At 41.1% G+C, this 19,089-nt stretch overlaps 1 protein-coding gene across 6 annotated transcripts in view; it reads right to left on the bottom strand.

Moving 5' to 3' along the window:
* The window catches only part of SNTG1 (syntrophin gamma 1), a 391,921-nt gene that overhangs the window by 47,303 nt on the left and 325,529 nt on the right, over positions 1-19,089 (bottom strand). For all 6 annotated transcript variants that reach the window (XM_070477087.1, XM_070477085.1, XM_070477089.1 and 3 more), the window contains one exon: positions 17,821-17,859. In XM_070477087.1, the coding sequence (XP_070333188.1) occupies positions 17,821-17,859 (39 nt within the window). The remainder of the gene's footprint in view (positions 1-17,820; positions 17,860-19,089) is intronic.

Genomic DNA, 19,089 nt, shown 5'->3' with positions numbered 1-19,089 from the left:
TATATTCTTTGCAGCCAAAGATGGAGAAGCTCTATACAGTCAGCAAAAACAAGACTGGGAGCTGACTGTGGCTCAGATCATGAACTCCTTATTGCCCAATTCAGACTTAAATTAAAGAAAGTGGGGGAAACCACTAAACCATTCAGGTGTGACCTAAATCAAATCCCTTATGACTATACATGGAAGTGAGAAATAGATTTAAGGGACTATACCTGATAGAGTATTTCCATTTAGTACATTTTTAGTTTCTACTTTTGCATAAATAATACATTTTCCTTAATACCAGGCTGTAGTTAAGTTCTTGGGCTTCCCAGGTTGCACAGTGGTAAAGAATTCACCTGACAATGCAGAAGATGCAGGAGACACAGTTTTCAATCCCTATATTGGGAAGATCCCCTGGAAAAGGAAATGGCAACCCACTCCAATATTCTTGCCTAGAGAAACCCATAGACAGAGGAGTCTGGTGGGCTACAGTCCATGGGGTTGAAATGAGTCAGACAAAACTGAGCGATTAAGCAGGAGCATGAGTTACGTTCTTACACAATTTAAATGATGTTATAAAAACTCCAAAAACTGAATCAATAGAAAGAATCAATAGCAACGAGCATTCTTTAGCCTTTTGAGGACTGTAATCTTTTTTCTCTAACTTCAGCTAATCAAATTGACCATGAATCTAGATCTGGACAGAGGTGATCTACACACAAATTCACCATGTCATTTGGTTGGTACAGGAAAACTACTACTGTATAGCATGGTGGTGGTTTAGTTGCTCAGTTGTGTCCGACTCTTTTTACACAATCCCATGCAGTGTAGCTCGCCAGGCTCCCCTGTCCATGGGATTTTCCAGGCAAGAATACTGGAGTGGGTTGCCATTTCTTTCTCCAGGGGATTTTCCCAACCCATGGATAGAACCTGGGTCTCCTGTATTGCAGGCAGATTCTTTACTGACTGAGTCACTGAGGAAGCCCACTGTATAGCATGCTCCAGACTAAACTCCAACTTAGTTATCAAATTCTCAATGATGTAAAACTATCTAAAGTGGAAAACTTGAGAGGGTTTCCTTCTGTTGGAAGAAAGTCTACTGAGGTAAACTGCAGTTACTTCCTCTTCTGGAGTGAAAGTCGGGAGATCATACAATCTCAAGAAGATTCTCAAGGGAAAGAAATACCATATGACATCCTTTTTATGCAGAACCTCAGAAGAAATGGTACAAATGAACTTATAAAACAGAAACTGACTCACAGACCTACAGAATGAACTTCTAGTTACTGGGGGACGGGATAATTAGGGAGTTTGGGGTGGTCATGTACATTCTGCTGTGTTTAAAGTGGATAACCAACAAGGACCTACTGGGCAGCACAGGGAACTCTACTCAGTGTTATGTGGCAGCCTGGATGGGAGGGGAGTTTGAGGGAGAATGGATACACATATATGTATGACTGAATCCCTTCACTGTTCATCTGAAACTCTTACAACATTGCTAATCAACTGTACTCCAATATAAAATAAAAAAGGAGAGAAAAAAGGGAAAAAAGGAAGAGTTCAACATGTCAAGAAAACAGTTTTGCTTCTTCTTTATGGTCCAACTCTCACATCCATACATGACTACTGGAAAAACCATATCTTTGACTACATGAACCTCTGTTGGCGAAGTAAAGTCTCTTCTTTTTAATATGCTGTCTTAAGTTTGTCATAGTTTTTCTTTCAAGAAGCAAACATCTTTTAATTTCATGGTGACAGTCACCATTTGCAGTGATTTTGGAGCCAAAGAAAATAAAGTCTCTCACTGTTTTCATTGTTTCCCCATCGAATTGCCATGAAGTCATGGGACCTGATGCCATGATCTTCATTTTTTGAATGTTGAGTTTTAAGCCAGCATATTCACTTTCCTCTTTCACCTTCATCAAGAGGCTCTATAGTTTGTTTTTGATTTCTGCCATACGGGTGTTATCATCTGCATATCTGAGGTTATTGATATCTCTTCCAAATTTTCATTCCAGCTTGTGCTTCATCCAGCCTGGCATTTTGCATGATGTACTCTGCAGATAAGTTATATAAGCAGGGTGACAATATGCAACCTTGACCTTCTCCTTTCCCAATTTTGAACCAGTCCGTTGTTCCACGTCTGGTTCTAACTGTTTGACCTGCATACAGATTTCTCAGGAGGCAGTAAGGCATTCTTGTATTTCCATCTCTAAGAATTTTCCACAGTTTGCTGTGATCCACAAAGTCAAAAGATTTAGCGTAGTCAACAAAGCAGAAGTAGATTTTTTTTGGAACTCTATTGCTTTTGTGATGATCTAACAGGTGTTGCCAATTTGATTTCTGGTTCCTCTGCGTTTTCTAAATCCAGCTTGAATATCTGGAGGTTCTTGGTTCATGTACTACTGAAGCCTGACTTGGAGAATCTTGAGCATTACTTTGCTAGCATGTGAGATGAGTGCAATTGTGTAGTAGTTCGAACATTCTTTGGCATTGCCTTTCTTTGGAATTGAAATGAAAACTGACCTTTTCCAGTCCTGTGACCACTGCTGAGTTTTCCAACTTTGCTGGCATATTGAGTGTAGCACTTTCACAGCATTGTCTTTTAGGATTTGAAATAGCTCAGCTGGAAATCCTTTGCTGTGCAGCATGTGGGATCTTGGTTCCCCAGCCAGGCTTGAATCCATTCCCCCTGCATCAGAAGTGTGGAGTCTTAACCACTGGACTGCTAGGGTAGTCCCCTTGATAAAATAATGTGGGTTAAAGGAAATATTTCAAAGAGAATTACAGTATGATATTTTAAATTTATTCCTGCATCTTAAAATACAGAAACTAGACAATAAGTTAATACATAGATAGTTCATTTGAATAAATTCTTTGAGAAACTAAGTACATCCGTTATTATGACGTATTTAAATACATTAGAAAATAATCCAAATCAATCCTGAGATGTATTTCCATACAAATTGTGAACAGCCATATGACCCAGCAATCCCACTTCTGGGCATACACACTGAGGAAACCAGATCTGAAAGAGACACGTGCACCCCAATGTTCATCGAAGCACTGTTTATAATAGCCAGGACATGGAAGCAACCTAGATGCCCATCAGCAGGCGAATGGATGAGGAAGCTGTGGTACATATACACCATGGAATGTTACTCAGCCATTAAAAAGAATTCATTTGAATCAGTTCTAATGAGATGGATGAAACTGGAGCCCATTATACAGAGTGAAGTAAGCCAGAAAGATAAAGACCATTACAGTATACGAACACATATATATGGAATTTAGAAAGATGGTAATGATAACCCTATATGCAAAACAGAAAAAGAGACTCAGATGTATAGAACAGACTTGTGGACTCTGTGCGAGAAGGCGAGGGTGGGATGTTTCAAGAGAACAGCATCGAAACATGTATATTAGCTAGGGTGAAACAGATCACCAGCCCAGGTTGGATGCATGAGACAAGTGCTCGGGCCTGGTGCACTGGGACGACCCAGAGGGATCGGGTGGAGAGGGAGGTGGGAGGGGGGACCGGGATAGGGAATACATGTAAATCCATGGCTAATTCATTTCAATGTATGACAAAAACCACTGCAATGTTGTAAAGTAATTAGCCTCCAACTAATAAAAATAAATGAAAAAAAAAAATCCTGAGATGTTTGTGATCAATCTTCCCTTTGTCAAAAAGGTAAGGCATCCAATTTGGGGTCTTGTTTGGAGCAAAGATAAAATAGAAGCCTATCATTGACTAAAGACTGAACTAAATGTTGTGAGAAAAGATTTATGCAATCTGTATCGTAAGTCTGTTCTCACAATTCAGCTGCTTCCTAACCTTGGAAAAGTCATTTAACCAATACTGCAAGTTAAGCTCCTGAAAAGGAAAGATGGATTATTTATGCCAGGTCATCAAAGCCTAAAAAGGTTTAGCTTCTAGAGATAAACATAAAGAGAATGCACTGAACAGAATTAACCTTTTGAGGTTTTTCTCTGTGTAAAATGAGAAAACTAAACGCAATAATCTATAAACTAACTCTAAATTAAAGGCTTTGTAACTGTAACGAATATGACAGTATCATGTGTGCATGCATGCTAAGTCACATGCTATATCATGTCCAATTCTTTGGGACTCCATGGCTATAGCCTGCCAGGCTCCTCTGTTCATGGGATTCTCCAGGCAAGAACAATGAAGTGGGTTTGCCATGCTCTCCTCCAGGGGATCTTTCCAACCCAGGAGCTGAACCCAAGTCTCAAGTCTCCTGTGTCTCCGGCAGGTGGGTTCTTTACCACTAGCATCACCTGGGAAGCCCTGATTGTATCGTAAGAAACTTATTCATCACAAAACACCTGAGTGCAAAACAACTAAGCATAAAATGCTAAGATTTAGAGGTAATTTTAGTTATGATCTTGAAGTACAGTGAGGTATCAGCATGTTTCTTAGCAGGTAAGTGCAACCATGTAGGGGCAATGGGACCACTCACAGGTTAGGCTCCTATTCTACCTGCTGGATACATTTTGATACCCAGACCCTGGCAGATGGTGGAGCTGCAGGACTCGGCCCTGGATGACCATGAGGAAAGGGTTTGCCTGCCTGTTCAGAACGCCTTTCCTGGACTGTTAGTGAGAAGTTAATCTTATACCATTTTTAAGACATTACACTGTCGGTATTCTCTGTTATGGCAGAAATATGAACTAATTATATGATGGTCTATCTCAGGACTATGGTTTTTCCAGTAGTCATGTATGGATGTAAGAGTTGGACCATAAATAATGCTGAGTGCTGAAGAATGGATGCTTTCTAACTGTGCTGTTGGAGAAGACTCTTGAGAGTCCCTTGGGCTGCAAGGAGATCAAACCAGTCAGTCCTAGCAGAAATCAGCCCTGAAAATTCATTGGAAGGACTGATGTTGAAGGTGAAGCTCCAATCCTCTGGCCACCTGATGCAAAGAACCAATTCATTGGAAAAGACTCTGAGGCTAGAAAAGATTGAAGGCAGGAGGAGAAGCAGGAGACAGAGGATGAGATGGTCAGTAGGCATCACCTACTCAATGGACATGAATTTGAGCAAACTCTGGGAGATGGTAAAGAACAAGGAAACCTGGTGTGCTGCAATCCATGGGGTTGCAAAGAGTAGGACATGACAGCAATTGAACAAAAACAACCATCTCAGGAACCATGAATAGCTATCTCCTCAAAACTCAGGGTCTTACTTATACAAACAGATGATGAGTTTACACTAGTCCTTACTTTCTAAGTTATTATAAATCCTTGTCGGCAGCCTAATCCTGCCAGACACCTTGCAGAATGTGGGAAATGAGGTCACTTCCTGCAGCTCATACTAACTGAGCCTTCAGATTACCAGTGGGTCCTGAGCTATGTTATCAAGCACAAGTCTTAAGAGAATTCCTTAGAATCATTTAAAATTTCTGAAGAACTAAAGAAAATGGAAAATTTTTAAAAAGCTAATGTTACCATGATAACTGATGGCCCACAGTTCTGTATCATTCTCTTCTCCTAAGGATGTGAGGGAACCTAAGAATAGTGTAGATGCCACCCCCTTAATTATAAAAGGTTATACGATGGTGGAAAAGAGTTACTGCATATGTAACTAAAGCCTCTAATCAGAACTGAATCAGGTAAGCCATTAAAGGAGCCCTGGAAAGAGCAGGATGATGCCCTTGGCCGTGAGGACACCAATGCACAGGAGAGAACCCTGTTCTCAAGTTCATTTCCACTGAGTTGGTGATGCCATCCAACCATCTCATCCTCTAGATGAGAGGAATGACGGGCAGCCCCTAGAAGCCAAGGGTCTCAGCCCCACAGTCTGAACAGGACCCTTGAAGAGAACTCCAAGCCTCCCGTGAGATGATAACAAAGGTCAGAACCATGATTGCAGTCTTGTGAGACCCTGGGAGGAGGATCGGAGCTTGGACTCTTGACCAGCACAAACTGGGAGATAATAAGTGTGTGCTGTGTGATGCGGCCGCATGCACAGTCACATGTTGTACGGTGGAAAATGAACAGGATTTTTTACTGGAATAGAGTTCTGCTTTAATAAGCAGCCAAGAGGTGGGAGCAGCTTGGATTTGAGATGCAGTTGGAGGAGACTGGAAGAGTATGGGGCGGTGGAGAGGAGAGTGAGTCTAGATCACAGAAGACTTAATCTCACCGTTGGCAGACACCTGAACAGGGGGCAGTTGCCTGCCAGGGAGAGATCAAAAGAGAGTCAGGAGCATGTTATTGGAAACTAGAAGACAGAGACTCTTGCTGGTCATGGCAGGAAGCTTGATGTCACTGTTTCCTGCAGGAATGTGGAAAGCAGAAACGGTCAGTAATCATGTCTACCTGGTTACAACCCTATGCTGAAGGTGCTGCCTGGTTTCTTATTTATTCAATCATAAAATGTGAGAGGAAGGGAGGAACTTGGTGACAAACTATTAGATTCAAACAAACAGAATTTGGCGATTCTTTTGTGTGTGTGTGTCCATAAGTTTTCTTTCTTTTATTTTTTTTTATTGGAGGTGAATTGCTTTATAAGCTTGTGTTGGGCTTGATGACTGAACATTCGCAGCTTCTCCAGATGCCAAAATATACTGAAAGTTGGGTGGCTCTTGAAATCCTAGCGTAGAGGCAATCCTAGGTGTGTGACTATAGAAGCTTTTCCCCAAATCTTAGAAGGATCAAGACTTCTCACAGAGGGTCTTCTGAAGGGATTAAGAACTTGACTCAGAGATCGCCTGAGCTAAACCGGAGGGTCTCTAGAAATCTGAAGGTGTTTGTTGTCCCCAGGCCTCTCAGCAGGAGGTTGAGAGAGAGAGAGACCAGCTCAGAAAGATCTGTGAACTTAGCTTTTGTCCCACAGAGTGAAGGAATGCATTTGAAAACTATGAGAGTCCTAGAAACTGGTAAGAAAGCTGTTTGAGCAGCAACTGGGACAGAGCAAATACAGAATCAAAGGAGGCTTTGAGAATCCCTAAAGGCTACTGGCAGGGAAAGTCCATGAAACTGCTCAGGGACAGACACTACTACCTTTCATGATGAAGGAGAGACTGACCTTTGTTCAGAGGTCAGGAGCCAAGGGCTGTAGTGGAGAGCTATGGAGCCTGGCCATGCACTCCATGCTAGGAAGCAAGGTGCAGTGGTTTTCCTTTGTGTCATTCTTCCTTATGAAACATTGTGTACTCCACTCTCTCATCTCTCAAGAGAACCTCAAGTGAACCACATATAGTTTTAACTATTGATCTGGTTTCTCTCCACTGTTGTTTAGTTGCTAAGTCATGCCTGACTCTTTCGCAACTCCATGGACTGTAGCCCACCAGGCTCCTCTGTCCACGGGATTCTCCAGGCAAGAATACTGGAGTGGGTTGCCATGCCATCTTTCAGGGGATCTTTCCAACCCAGGGATGAAACCCACGCCTCCTGCATTGGCAGGCAGGATCTTTACCACTGAGTCACCTGGGAAGTTTTCTCCCTCTAGGGGCTATAATTTCTCCCTCTGTAATGCTCAGTGCAGGAGCATTTCTGTAACTATTGTCTGAAAAAGATCAGAGCTGTCTGCTGTCCCAGGACAAACATTACAGGGGGACACAGCCAGGGGGCTGAGCAAGGCTCCCCACCTGAAGGTAAGCTGAAAACACATGAAGATGCTCAGTTCACAAGGCTGCTATTTAATCTACTTTCCATCCCCTGCTTAGCACCACCCCTCAAATCACTCCTTATTAACAAGCAATTAACATGTTCACTGCAGCTGTGCATGGACTTCTCTTGAATCTAATTAACCATCCTTCTACTACCAAAATGGAGAAGGAAATGGCAACCCACTCCAGTACTTCTGCCTGGAAAATTCCATGGACTGAGGAGCCTGGTGGGCTATAGTCCATGGGGTCGCAAAAAGTCAGACACGACTGAGCAACTTCACTTTCACTTTCACTACTACCAAAAAACAACATTTCTATCAGCAGCTCATCCTTGTTACAAAATGTGATGAACCACAAAAGGTCTAAGATTTTGCTAAGATTTTGCAGATGGACATGAGTTTGAGCAAGCTCCAGGAGTTGGTGATGGACAGGGAGCCCTGGTGTGCTGCAGTTGATGGGGTCACAAAGAGTCAGACACGACTGAGCAACTGAACTGAACCGAGTTACCGTCTCACAGGTTTACAGATGCCAGTGGAAGATGTTGTATTCTTGGGTCAGAGACAGAGGACTTCATATTCACAGCACAGCCAACACCATGAGTATCAGCATTTTGTGACTGAGGTATTTGCATACAGCAGGCTGTGTCGCATGAGAGGGTCCCTGAGGACCCTTTTATAAAAGTAGTCATGTATGGATGTGAGAGTTGGATGATAAGCCTAGAGACGAAGAATGATGCTTTCGAACTGTGATGCTAGAGAAGACTTTTGAGAGTCCCTTGGGCTGCAAGGAGATCAAACCAGTCAATCCTAAAGGAAATCAGTCCTGAATCCTCATTGGAAGGACTGATGCTGAAGCTGAAACTCCAATACTTTGGCCACCTGATGCAAAAAACTGACTCATTGGAAAAGACCCTGATGCTGGGAAAGATTGAAGGCAGGAGGAGAAGGGGACGGCAGAGGATGAGATGGTCAGATGGCATCACCAACTCTATGAACATGAGTTTCAGCAAGCTCTGGGAGTTGGTAATGGACAGGAAAGCCTGGCGTGCTGTAGTCCATGGGGTCGCAAAGAGTTGGACACGACTGAGTGACTGAATTGAACTGAACTGAACTGGACTTCAAGGAGAGCAAAGCAATCAATCCTAAATGAAATCAACCCTGAATATTCATTGGAAGGATTGACGCTGAAGCTCCAATCATTTGGCCACCTGATGTGAAGAGCTGATTCATTGGAAAAGACCCTGTTTCTGGGAAAGATAAAAGGCAGGGGGAGGATGAGTTTGAGCAACCTCCAGGAGATAGTGAAGGATAGGGAAGGCTGGCATGCTGCAGTTCATGGGGTCACAAAGAGTCAGACACAACTTAGAGAATGAACAAAGGCATGCCTTCCCTGGGCTCTGCCTGGAGATATTGTCTCTACCTTCCAAGACTTCCAAAGGGAGAGTAAAATATTCTCCCCTTGGTTCTGAAGAGAAACACTGTCCCAATTTGCTAAGTCTGCTTTCTATGTAAACACCCTTGAAAAAACAGTCTGAAACAAAATGCGTGCTCACAAGACAACGTGCAGAGATGCAACAGGTCCAAAGAGAAACACCTCCCATTGCACAGCTCCTGACCTCTTTCCTTGGAAATGGAGGGTCCATTTCTGAGGCTCTTCAGAGGAAACATGACATGGGCTGCAGCCCTTATGTTGAAGGTGTGTCTCCTCCCGGTGTTACTGGGTCCCACTGATGCCTGACACAATGGTTACTTGTCATTTGAAGGTCACATCTTCCTCACCCTCATTAGTATGAAACGATGCCTTTCCTGCTAGTTGTCCAGCCACACACGGCTCCTGTTACCCTGGAAATCATCCTACTTTGATCCCTATAGGTGCAAAGTCCAGCACACGTGCCACAGGCTGCCTGATTTTCTCCTCTCCTCTCAGATGACTGCCTACCTGATTCACTCACATTAGGACCTTGTTTCTCATACTTGACTGTTCAAACCTGACCTCATGCTTTGTGTTTATGTTTTATCCCCTTTCTCACTGACGACTCTCAGTCCTGCAGGCCTCTGTGACTCAGGGGGGCTCGGCCTCCTCCCACCTGGGGCCTCGGCTCAGCAGGGAGCTGCCACCCACCTCCTTGGGGGCTTGCGAGTGAACATACAGCATTACCTCTGTTTGCCATAAAACCATGACTTCTTGAATATGACAGCCGTCTTCATATTTTTAGCTTTGGGTTTGTATATAGTTTACTGTTTTTATAATGTTAGGCCCTGAGTTATTTATATTTTGCTCTTTTACTTATTATTTCATGATAGGTAGAGCACACCGAATACATTTTTTCTTAAGCTAATAAAAGCTAATAAAATATAGGACATGATATTTATCATTTTATAACATATTCCTCCATTTCCCAAGCCTACACCTATCTTTTGCAGCTAGCATGTAACTATACATATAAACATAATTTAAAGGACAGTTTCATGTTTTGAGCTGTTTTGTTCCTCAGTTAAGGGCATAGCTTATCCTGTGAAAATTAATGACTGGTGAAGAAAACTGCAGTGTTCCTAAACAGTGCAGTGTTTCTTTTTGAAGTGAATTTGTTTTTAAAGTATTTTTTAAAAATGTATTTATTTATTTGGTTGTGCTAGATCTTTGTCTCTATGTGGGCGTTTCTCTAGTTGCGGCGAACAAGGGCTACTCTCTAGTTGTGGTACGCGGGCTTCTCATTGCAGGGGCTTCTCTTCTTGAGGAGCTTGGGCTCTAGAGTGCGGGTGCTGTAGTTGTGGTCCATGGGCATATTTGCTCCACAGCATGTGGAACCTTCCCAAACCAGGGATGAAATCCATGTCTTCTGCACTGGCAGGCAGATTCTTATCCACTCTGCCACCAAGGAAGTCCTTTAAAGTATTTCTTAATGACAGATCATTTGACAGATCAACCACATCATCTGGGTTATATTTTAAGGCTTTGAATAGCAGACAGGAGAGCTGGCTCATTGCCGACATCATCAAAACTGCAGTAAGGGACTTCAGGCAGGTTCTGCAGTGCACGCACTGTGGAGTTTAGAGTCAATCCATTAAACCCCAAATGGGATGAATGGTTCTCTTATGTGAACATTCTTGCTGTGCTCTTCTGTAGTGCTTAATCACTTATATCTTCTCTCACGTATCAGAGGAAAAGAATTATACCATTTGGTCAATTAAATCACACTTAAATAAGTGATAAAGGAAGCGAAATATAGCCACTGTCTCATCCACATGTGTTTAAAAGCATAAACTTTTTCACCAATAGGACTTGCCTTTACTTACCTTTTGCTAATTTGCCCATTTAACGTGTAATGCCCCTCTTGAGTAGTGAGGGGTAGGGAGGCCTGGCATGCCACAATCCATGGGGTCATAAAGAGTTGGACACCACTTAGAGACTGAACAGCAACAAGAACATCAAATTAACAATGAGTGACTCTGAACTTCAGAGCCGGAAGGTTCACTTATGAAACCTCTGCCACTATCTTTTCATGATGATTTATAAGCTAAAAGCTCTTACAAGAGTTAATTTATATGGGAATACTACTTTTTACAAAGTTTTAAATTCCAGCATATTTTATTGCCAAATATTATAAAATGAACTAAACAACAACATTCATTATCACCAGATCATGTAACTCTATGATTTGCTGTCAACATTTATAAAAATTGAGTACATGAAGAATATATGAAGAATGAAAAGAAATTTGCCTTTCAGTTGAAAAAACCCTCGGCTTTGAAATCCAAGATAAAACAAAGACCAGTTGTCAGTCCCATTAATAGAATATTTTGTTTAAAAAGGATGCAGACACACATGCAAATATCTTTGATACAGCAGACACAAATGAATGAAAAAATATGCATCATCTTATTAGATTACAAATTTTGAGCTAGCTGGTTTTAAGTGATGGGACCAAGACTAGACAACCAAGAGATTGGAGCAGATGGCGAGGGAATGTAAGGCCTTAATTTGGGGCTGCCTGATTGCTAGGAAGCAGGGGTTGGCGCTGGATCAGTTCAAATACCACAACGATCACTATTCCTACCAAGATTCTGTTTTTCTTGAATAAATGCTCACTGGGTTCAACATACTTTTGGTGAATTTCCATAGCTCTGAACAATTTGATTCAGACCATTTTGCCAGTTCTTTGTTACTTTTATGGAGAAATAAGTGTTTGGAGGCCCTAACTCCTCTCTCTTCAAAACTGTCACTTCAAAACTCAATTTTTAATGTGTCTTTTAATTTCTCAGCACTCTCAACACAACTAGAGACTACTAACCACTTTTCCCTCTGTTGTTTCCAGAATTCTATGTATTTGTCTAAAATAATGTTTCTAAATTTTTATAGCTAGTCAAAAATGAATAACAATTTATAAGATAAACTTATTGAGGTAATAATTTATTGTAAATGAGTATGTGCTGTGTGTGTGCTGTGCTAAGTTGCTTTAGTTGTGACTCACTCTTTAAGACCCTATGAAATGTAGCCCGCCAGGCTCCTCTGTCCATGGGGATTCTCCAGGCAAGAATACTGGAGTGGGTTGCCATGCATCCTCTAGGAGATCTTTCCAATCCAGGGATCGAACCTGTGTCTCTTACTTCTCCTGCATTGGCAGGTGGGTTCTTTACCATTATTACCACCTGGGGAGTATAGTTTTTATGTATTCAGACTATTGTAATTTAATAACTCTACTTTGCACAGTGCCTGATGTAAAGGTAGTTCAGTATTAATATTTTCATGATGAATTAATTTTCAATAACACTTCTTCTTAGGAATTATAGAAAATATTAATTGCAAAGTGCCATTTTATGGGAGTAATGTGATGTATTTCAGGATGGAGGAGTTTTGGTTAATAAAGATTAAACATTAGAAATGCAACAAGTCATGACTCAGAGGGTTATGTGCACAAAGCGCTGCATGTAGGTCTGATTGTCTACATGACCTGTAACTGAGTGAACTAGCATTACACAGTTTCATACCCAACTGAATATCCCAGTGTAATCTATCAGCAGGACCCCCATTATCACTGTTATCACCATTATCATATGCACTGTGTACCCCTGTGTAGTCTAGCAGCAGGACCCCCATTACCACTGTTATCACTGTTATCACCATTATCTCCAGCACTGAGTATTCCTGTGTAATCTGGCAGCAGGACCCCCATTATCACTGTTATCACCATTATCTCAAGCACTGTGCAAACCTGTGTAATCTGGCAGCAGGACCCCCATTAGCACTGTTATCACCATTATCTCATACACTGTGTATCTCTGTGTAATCTGGCAGCAGGACCCCCATAATCACATGCTTTTCAGGAAAAGTTATCATTTGCAGCTGAATCTTACTCTCTTTACTTCACAAATGAACCTGATTTGAATTGTACTAATGGCTATGCTCCAGACACAAAGAGGAAATGAGAAAGTTGTTCTGAACAAAAGTGAACTGGGAGAGACTGTACTGACTCTACTGTAATTTCAAGTCTAGACAATAATTAAGGTGGAGTCAAACCCCAATGGCCTTGGTATAATATTATTTCTAACTTATCTGGCTCCCAGACATTTTAATAATAAAAATGGCTTTAGCTTTATTGAGGTATAATGACATGAAGAAAGTACACATATTTGAAGGGTAAAATTGATAAGTTTTGACATACATGTGAATCCACAAAACCATTACTACAGTCAACATAATGAACTTATCACCTCCCAAAGCCCCTTCCCGTCCCTTTATAACCCCTCCCTGACCTGGGAGACCAGTCCATCCTAAAGGAAATCAGTCCTGAATGTTCATTGGAAGGACTGATGCTGAAGCTGAAACTCCAATAATTTGGCCACCTGATGCGAAGATCCAACTCATTGGAAAACAGCCTGATGCTGGCAAAGATTGAGGGTGGAGGAGAAGGGGATGACAGAGGATGAGATGGTTGGATGGCATCACCGACTCAATGGACATGAGTTTGAGTAAACTCCAGGAGTTGGTGATGGACAGGGAGGCCTGGCATGCTGCAGTCTGTGGGGTCGCAAAGAGTCAGACATGACTGAGTGACTGAACTGAACTGAACTGGCCTGGGAGGGGCTAGAGGAGAGTAACATGTAGTGTGAAAACACAATGAAAGAAGTCAATTGCTCAAATGTAAAAATAATAACATAAAGTTATTAGAAATCAGTAATGGATTCCTTTTCTCCTTTTAATTAATCTTGAATGGATAAACTCTAAGTACAACACAAATCCTATAAGCCACTAACAAAGCTTGCAATGGTTAAATACCCTTCATGTATTGAGTACACAGTGCTTACAAATAAATAAGAAAACAATAAGAAGAAAATAGGAACATGTTCAAAAGGGTAGAGAAAGGCCAGCAAAAGGATATACCAGTGTCATTTCAAGTTGCTCAACCTCATGCACAATATGAGAACTGCATCCTGAAAATGGCGAGCACACACGTTTCTCCAGATATCCAAGTGGACAGAGATGATTCCGGTCCACAAAAAGCAAAATAGAATGTAGGAAGAACAAGGACAGACCTAATACACATCTGTCTTCAAAACAGAAATGGAATGTCCTGGTGCAGGAACTGAAGAGGGGAAGAAAGTGAGAGAGGTCACAGCGGAAGGAATCCAGGCTGGGGTGGGGGGAGGCAGGAGCTTATGCAGGAGGCTGGGGAGGAAACCCTCCCCGTGGGAAGGAGGCTGGGCTGTTACTCTTGCTCCCAGATGTAGGCACTCAACAGGCTTATCAGGCATCTTCTTGTACATAACATATGTCAGTTTCACCCTTTATTACACCCTTTATTAAAAGTAGAGGTTTACATAGTCCCTCTTCTTTACTTCCCACTGGTACCTCATATGCTTTCTTGGAGAAGCTTCCAGACTAGCACCAGGAGAGCCAGCTCACCCCACTGGTGGGACGTTCCAGTTGTGGATCTGGTCTTCTTCATCATGCTCCAGGGTTAGCATGGTTCTCTAATCTCAAGTCTTATAGAAACTCTTAGCCATCAGATCTCTTCACAAGTTCATCGTCTCCAGTCTTTCTGCAGAATTTTTCTTTTTGGAACCTCTCATTCTAAACTTCAACTCTTACATCGTTTTTCATATTTTCGGCCCTTTCTGTATAGGCTGCATTCTGATGGTACTCTCAGATATACTACCTCCAATTACATGTTTTATCATTATCTTTATCTGTTCTATTATTCAGTTGGCTAGTTGATTATATACTTAAACATATTCATGCTTTATTCATTTTTGAACTTCTGTCAAGTTGTTTTGCAAATCCACAATTTTTGATACCACTTCCTGTTCTTGTCTTACATTTTGTACCACCTTATTTAAAAAAAAAATAGATAATTTAAAATAGTCGTGGACTGTTCCTTAATCTTCACAGTGTGTTTTTCCTTATGATGGTTTATTTGCTCAAATGGCTTATATTTCTGATAAAAATATTCTTCTCTGAGATGATCTTCCTGAGAGTCCGCTGTGCTCTGGAGCATGGGGGTGTCTCTGGAGACTCAGTCCACAGTGCTGGCCTCTGCTGGGTGCAGTGACTTTCTCCAGTTCCAACCCCTTTGCATTTTGTTTTTAATTTCTCTGGTTGGGGTACCAGTACCACAGTGGCTGCACAAAGTCAAAACCAAACCCCACAGGAGGCAGAAGACTTCTGTTCTAATGTATTCCAGCTGAGGTATTTTTGGTTTTGTTTAAGACCCAGAGTATCATGGCTATGAGGGGACTTGAATACTGTAACATTATGTCTGAGTTATTTAATAAAAAGCATATATATAAACATATATACTTATATCAAATCTGAGCATCAGAGAATGCTACCTGAAAGTTAAGTTTGAAGAAATTTGAGATGAAAGCAACTAGTCCAAGGTAAGAGTTTGAGTGCTAAATCTCAATGAGAAATGAGATTACATATAATTTTCAACTTTTGTTCCTTGAAGTGGATCAGATTTTAGGCAGAAGATGTACCCTGATCTCCTAATGCACTGCTATTACACTATGTGGGTGAGTTCTTCCTATTAAGCATATATATGAAGGTCGAACTATAAAGTAATCCTATATCCCAAAAGACTTCATTTACAAGGTGGGAAGTAGTGAGGGAAAAATCTATTAGCTGTAGCTTTTAGTTGTTAAAGTGTCTAGAATTCATTGTGATTTCAAATTGTGAGATCCTAAGAGATTTGAAAGAGATTTCAAAAAAGAGATTTCATTATAATCATAATATTGAAAGGCTAGCAGATAAACAACCATGGATGCTAAGGCTTATCTGTATTTATTATATGTGAGTTAGAATATTAAAGCTTTTGATTTCTTCTATATTCAAGGTTTTCCAGATTTTTACTGACTTTGCTCAGCATTATTCAAAACCTAGATAAAAGCAGAGGTGGTGAGGAACGAGACAGGTCCCTGAAGGGAATGTGTAAGGGAGTGTCCCACATGGTTGTCATCATGGTAAATAAAGCATAGCTGTGGGCTAGTCAGGGTTAGGAAACATTCCTAGTGATGAAACTAGACTAATCATTGATACGTCACCTGCTGAGGGTTGAAGGGGCAGAAGAGGTGATAACGTAAATATTAGAGTCACTTTTAAAGAAACACTCTTCATTTGTATTTTTGGCAAGAATTCCCCAAAAGAGCAGGTCTACATTTTTACACTTCTGACTATAAAACAACCCCATCTCTTCCTGGGCATTGCAAACTTCCCTCAGAGCTGAGGCTTCCAGTTGAATGATCTATCCTTAATGACTGGCTTTTCCCTCCTGTTCAGCCCCGTGAAGCTGTAAACTGTTTTCCCAGATGTGACCTGTGCATTCCAGCCTCAGAGTCACCTGCTGGGGATGGAGCGATGCCCCAGTGTCCCAGGCATTACCTCAGAGCAAGTGAGCCAGATGCTCTGGGCTGAGCCTGGTCTCTGCCCGTGAACAAGCCCCATGTGCTCCTACTCGCTGTGGTTGTGGGAGGCACAGACACCCCTCCAACTCTGCCAAGAGTGTCGCGTGGCTCAGAGGCAGGGGGCCTGAGGGAGGGGAACTGGTTCCCCCAGCCTCACCCCAAGCAAGACAGGTCAGGGCTGTAGGCACAGCAGGCCCTGCAAAGCTGCCTACCACCTCACTCAGCCACATGGGCTCTGTGGGTGGCCCGGGCAAGGGGCACCCTGAACATTACAACAATACGAGAACCTACCCCAGAAGATAAGTTCTCTGTTGCAGGGAACGCACGTATCTGACACACGGATGCAAACAACAGCATATATTGAGAAATTTACCTTTGTTCTCGTTTAACTTTCTAAACACACCTGAGATGGCTGCCCTTATGCAGATGCTACTGATGTGGGACCCCAGGCTTAGACGAAAAGGAACTTGGTTTTAACAAACTGAAGGTTATTTTAAAATTTTACCATGGAAGCTAACTAGTGGTGCGTATGCCATTTAGGAATCGATGTCGTCGATGTTTAGACTGTGGTCAGTGGCTGTGGGCTGGGATCGCCATGGGGAGTCAGGGTCTGCGTCCTGCCACAGAGCCCCGCCCCTGTCCACACACTGGACGGGGCAGCTCAGTGATCCAGGCATTGAGCCTTCACTTCCTTTCCTTATTCTGTTAATAGCTAATGCTTATATTATGGTTGTGAAAGCAATAGAAGTTAAGTTTGGTGCAATAAAATTACAAGGGGAGTCAGTTATTCTTATTACCAATAATTTTATCCTATCTTCAATTATTACTCTAATAAGTCAAGTAAATTCTTAGCTTGATTATTCAGACATTAGTCTCATTCCATGCATTAATTTAGACTCATTTTCAATACTGTCAGCCAATTGTGAAATTTCCTTTAACTTTTAAATTAATTCTACATAGGTCTCTTATTACAACTACATGTAAACAGCTGTCCAAGTTCTTCAACATGGCATTCAAATAAATATATTTTGTTAAAATAGTTTTGACTTAATTCACTTAGATAAAAAGTTTTTCTTTAACTGTTTTCAATATGATTAGAAAAAACAGATATATTACATAATATGAAAGAAATCTAATAAATTCATATTTTCCTGAAATAGCAAATACTACTAATTAATTAATTAATAATTGGTGCCAATTATTTCCACATAAAACTAAAGGCAATCAAAATTATCATTTGTAACAGATAAAATGAAAGAAATACACAATTTGGCTTTGCAAGTGTTTCTCCATCTTACCTGCTGGTTTACGGGAAAGTTTCTGTTGATTTTTTTAATCTGCAAAAATAAACAAAGAAAAGTGAGATCAGCAAAGACGATGTAGTACAAGAACTCCAGGTTTATGGGACTCTCTTCTTAGTGAGTAAACTAAGAGTAAACTATTTTGTTGACACACTATAATCATTGCATATCAAGCAGCAATTAGGAATGCTTTTTTTAAAATTCTGTCAAAAATGTCCCAAATTTCATACGCAAACATTTCAGAAATATTTCAACTTAATCATATTCTCTTGATGAGAAATGAAAAGCCTCTGATCCCACACAATCTACCAAGAATGTACAGCATAACTTTTTGTAACTTCTTTCATTATTCACTTTCACTTCATATTATGTTTTATTTGTTTTAACACATAAGAGAACAGAGGGGGTGGAATATTCAGACATTAAAGGATACTGTATATTATCAAGTTTCAGTGAGGACTACAAATAAAATAAACATTTAAGACTATTTATTGAGTGAATTGGAGAAGGAAAAGGCAGCCCACTCCAGTATTCTTGCCTGGAGAATCCCATGGTCAGAGAAGCCTGGTAGGCGGGCTGCAGGCCATGGGGTCCCAAGAGTCAGACACGACTTAGTGACTATACCGCCACCACCACTGTTGAGTGAAATGTCATAAAAATTTAAAATAAATCTGCTGAGTTTCCTCTGTAACAAGTCATGTAAACAAACTTTAAAGATCAAATGAAAAACGATTATCAGATTTAGACAAATGACCTTATAATACATGAAATCTTTGTTCAACAGAACTTCTACTAGTTAAAACATTTTTCACTGGTTTTCTAGAGGAACTTAAATGATGCTCTCTGTATGCTATAATCTGACATCAGACTAAACACAGACTGTTTTCACTTAGAAAATGTTCTGTTAATTGCTTTGTTTTTCCTTGTTTTAGTGTTAGTTTACCTTTGTCTTACTGATAAACATGAATTAAGAGGAGATATAAGGAGGCACAAACTTTGAGAAGTGAAATGGCCCGTGGATGAGAATGGACTCACTGGTGGAGACATGTCATTTAAAATATGGAAAAAAAAAAAGCCAACAATTTGAGAATATTTGTGTGATTCCTCAGGGTCATGTATAAGAAGCATATCTTTCTTGTTCTGTTCAGTCGTGTCCGACTCTTTGCAACCCCATGGGCTATAGACTGCCAGGCTCCTCTGTCCATGGTATTCTCCAGGCAAGAATACTGGAGTGGGTTGCCATGTCCTCCTCCAGGGGATCTTCCC

This window comes from Odocoileus virginianus, chromosome 15 (assembly GCF_023699985.2).
Source record: "Odocoileus virginianus isolate 20LAN1187 ecotype Illinois chromosome 15, Ovbor_1.2, whole genome shotgun sequence".
In the NCBI taxonomy this organism is placed as follows: domain Eukaryota; kingdom Metazoa; phylum Chordata; class Mammalia; order Artiodactyla; family Cervidae; genus Odocoileus; species Odocoileus virginianus.
Note: the sequence above shows the minus strand (reverse complement) of the source record. Positions and strands in the feature narration are given on the sequence as shown.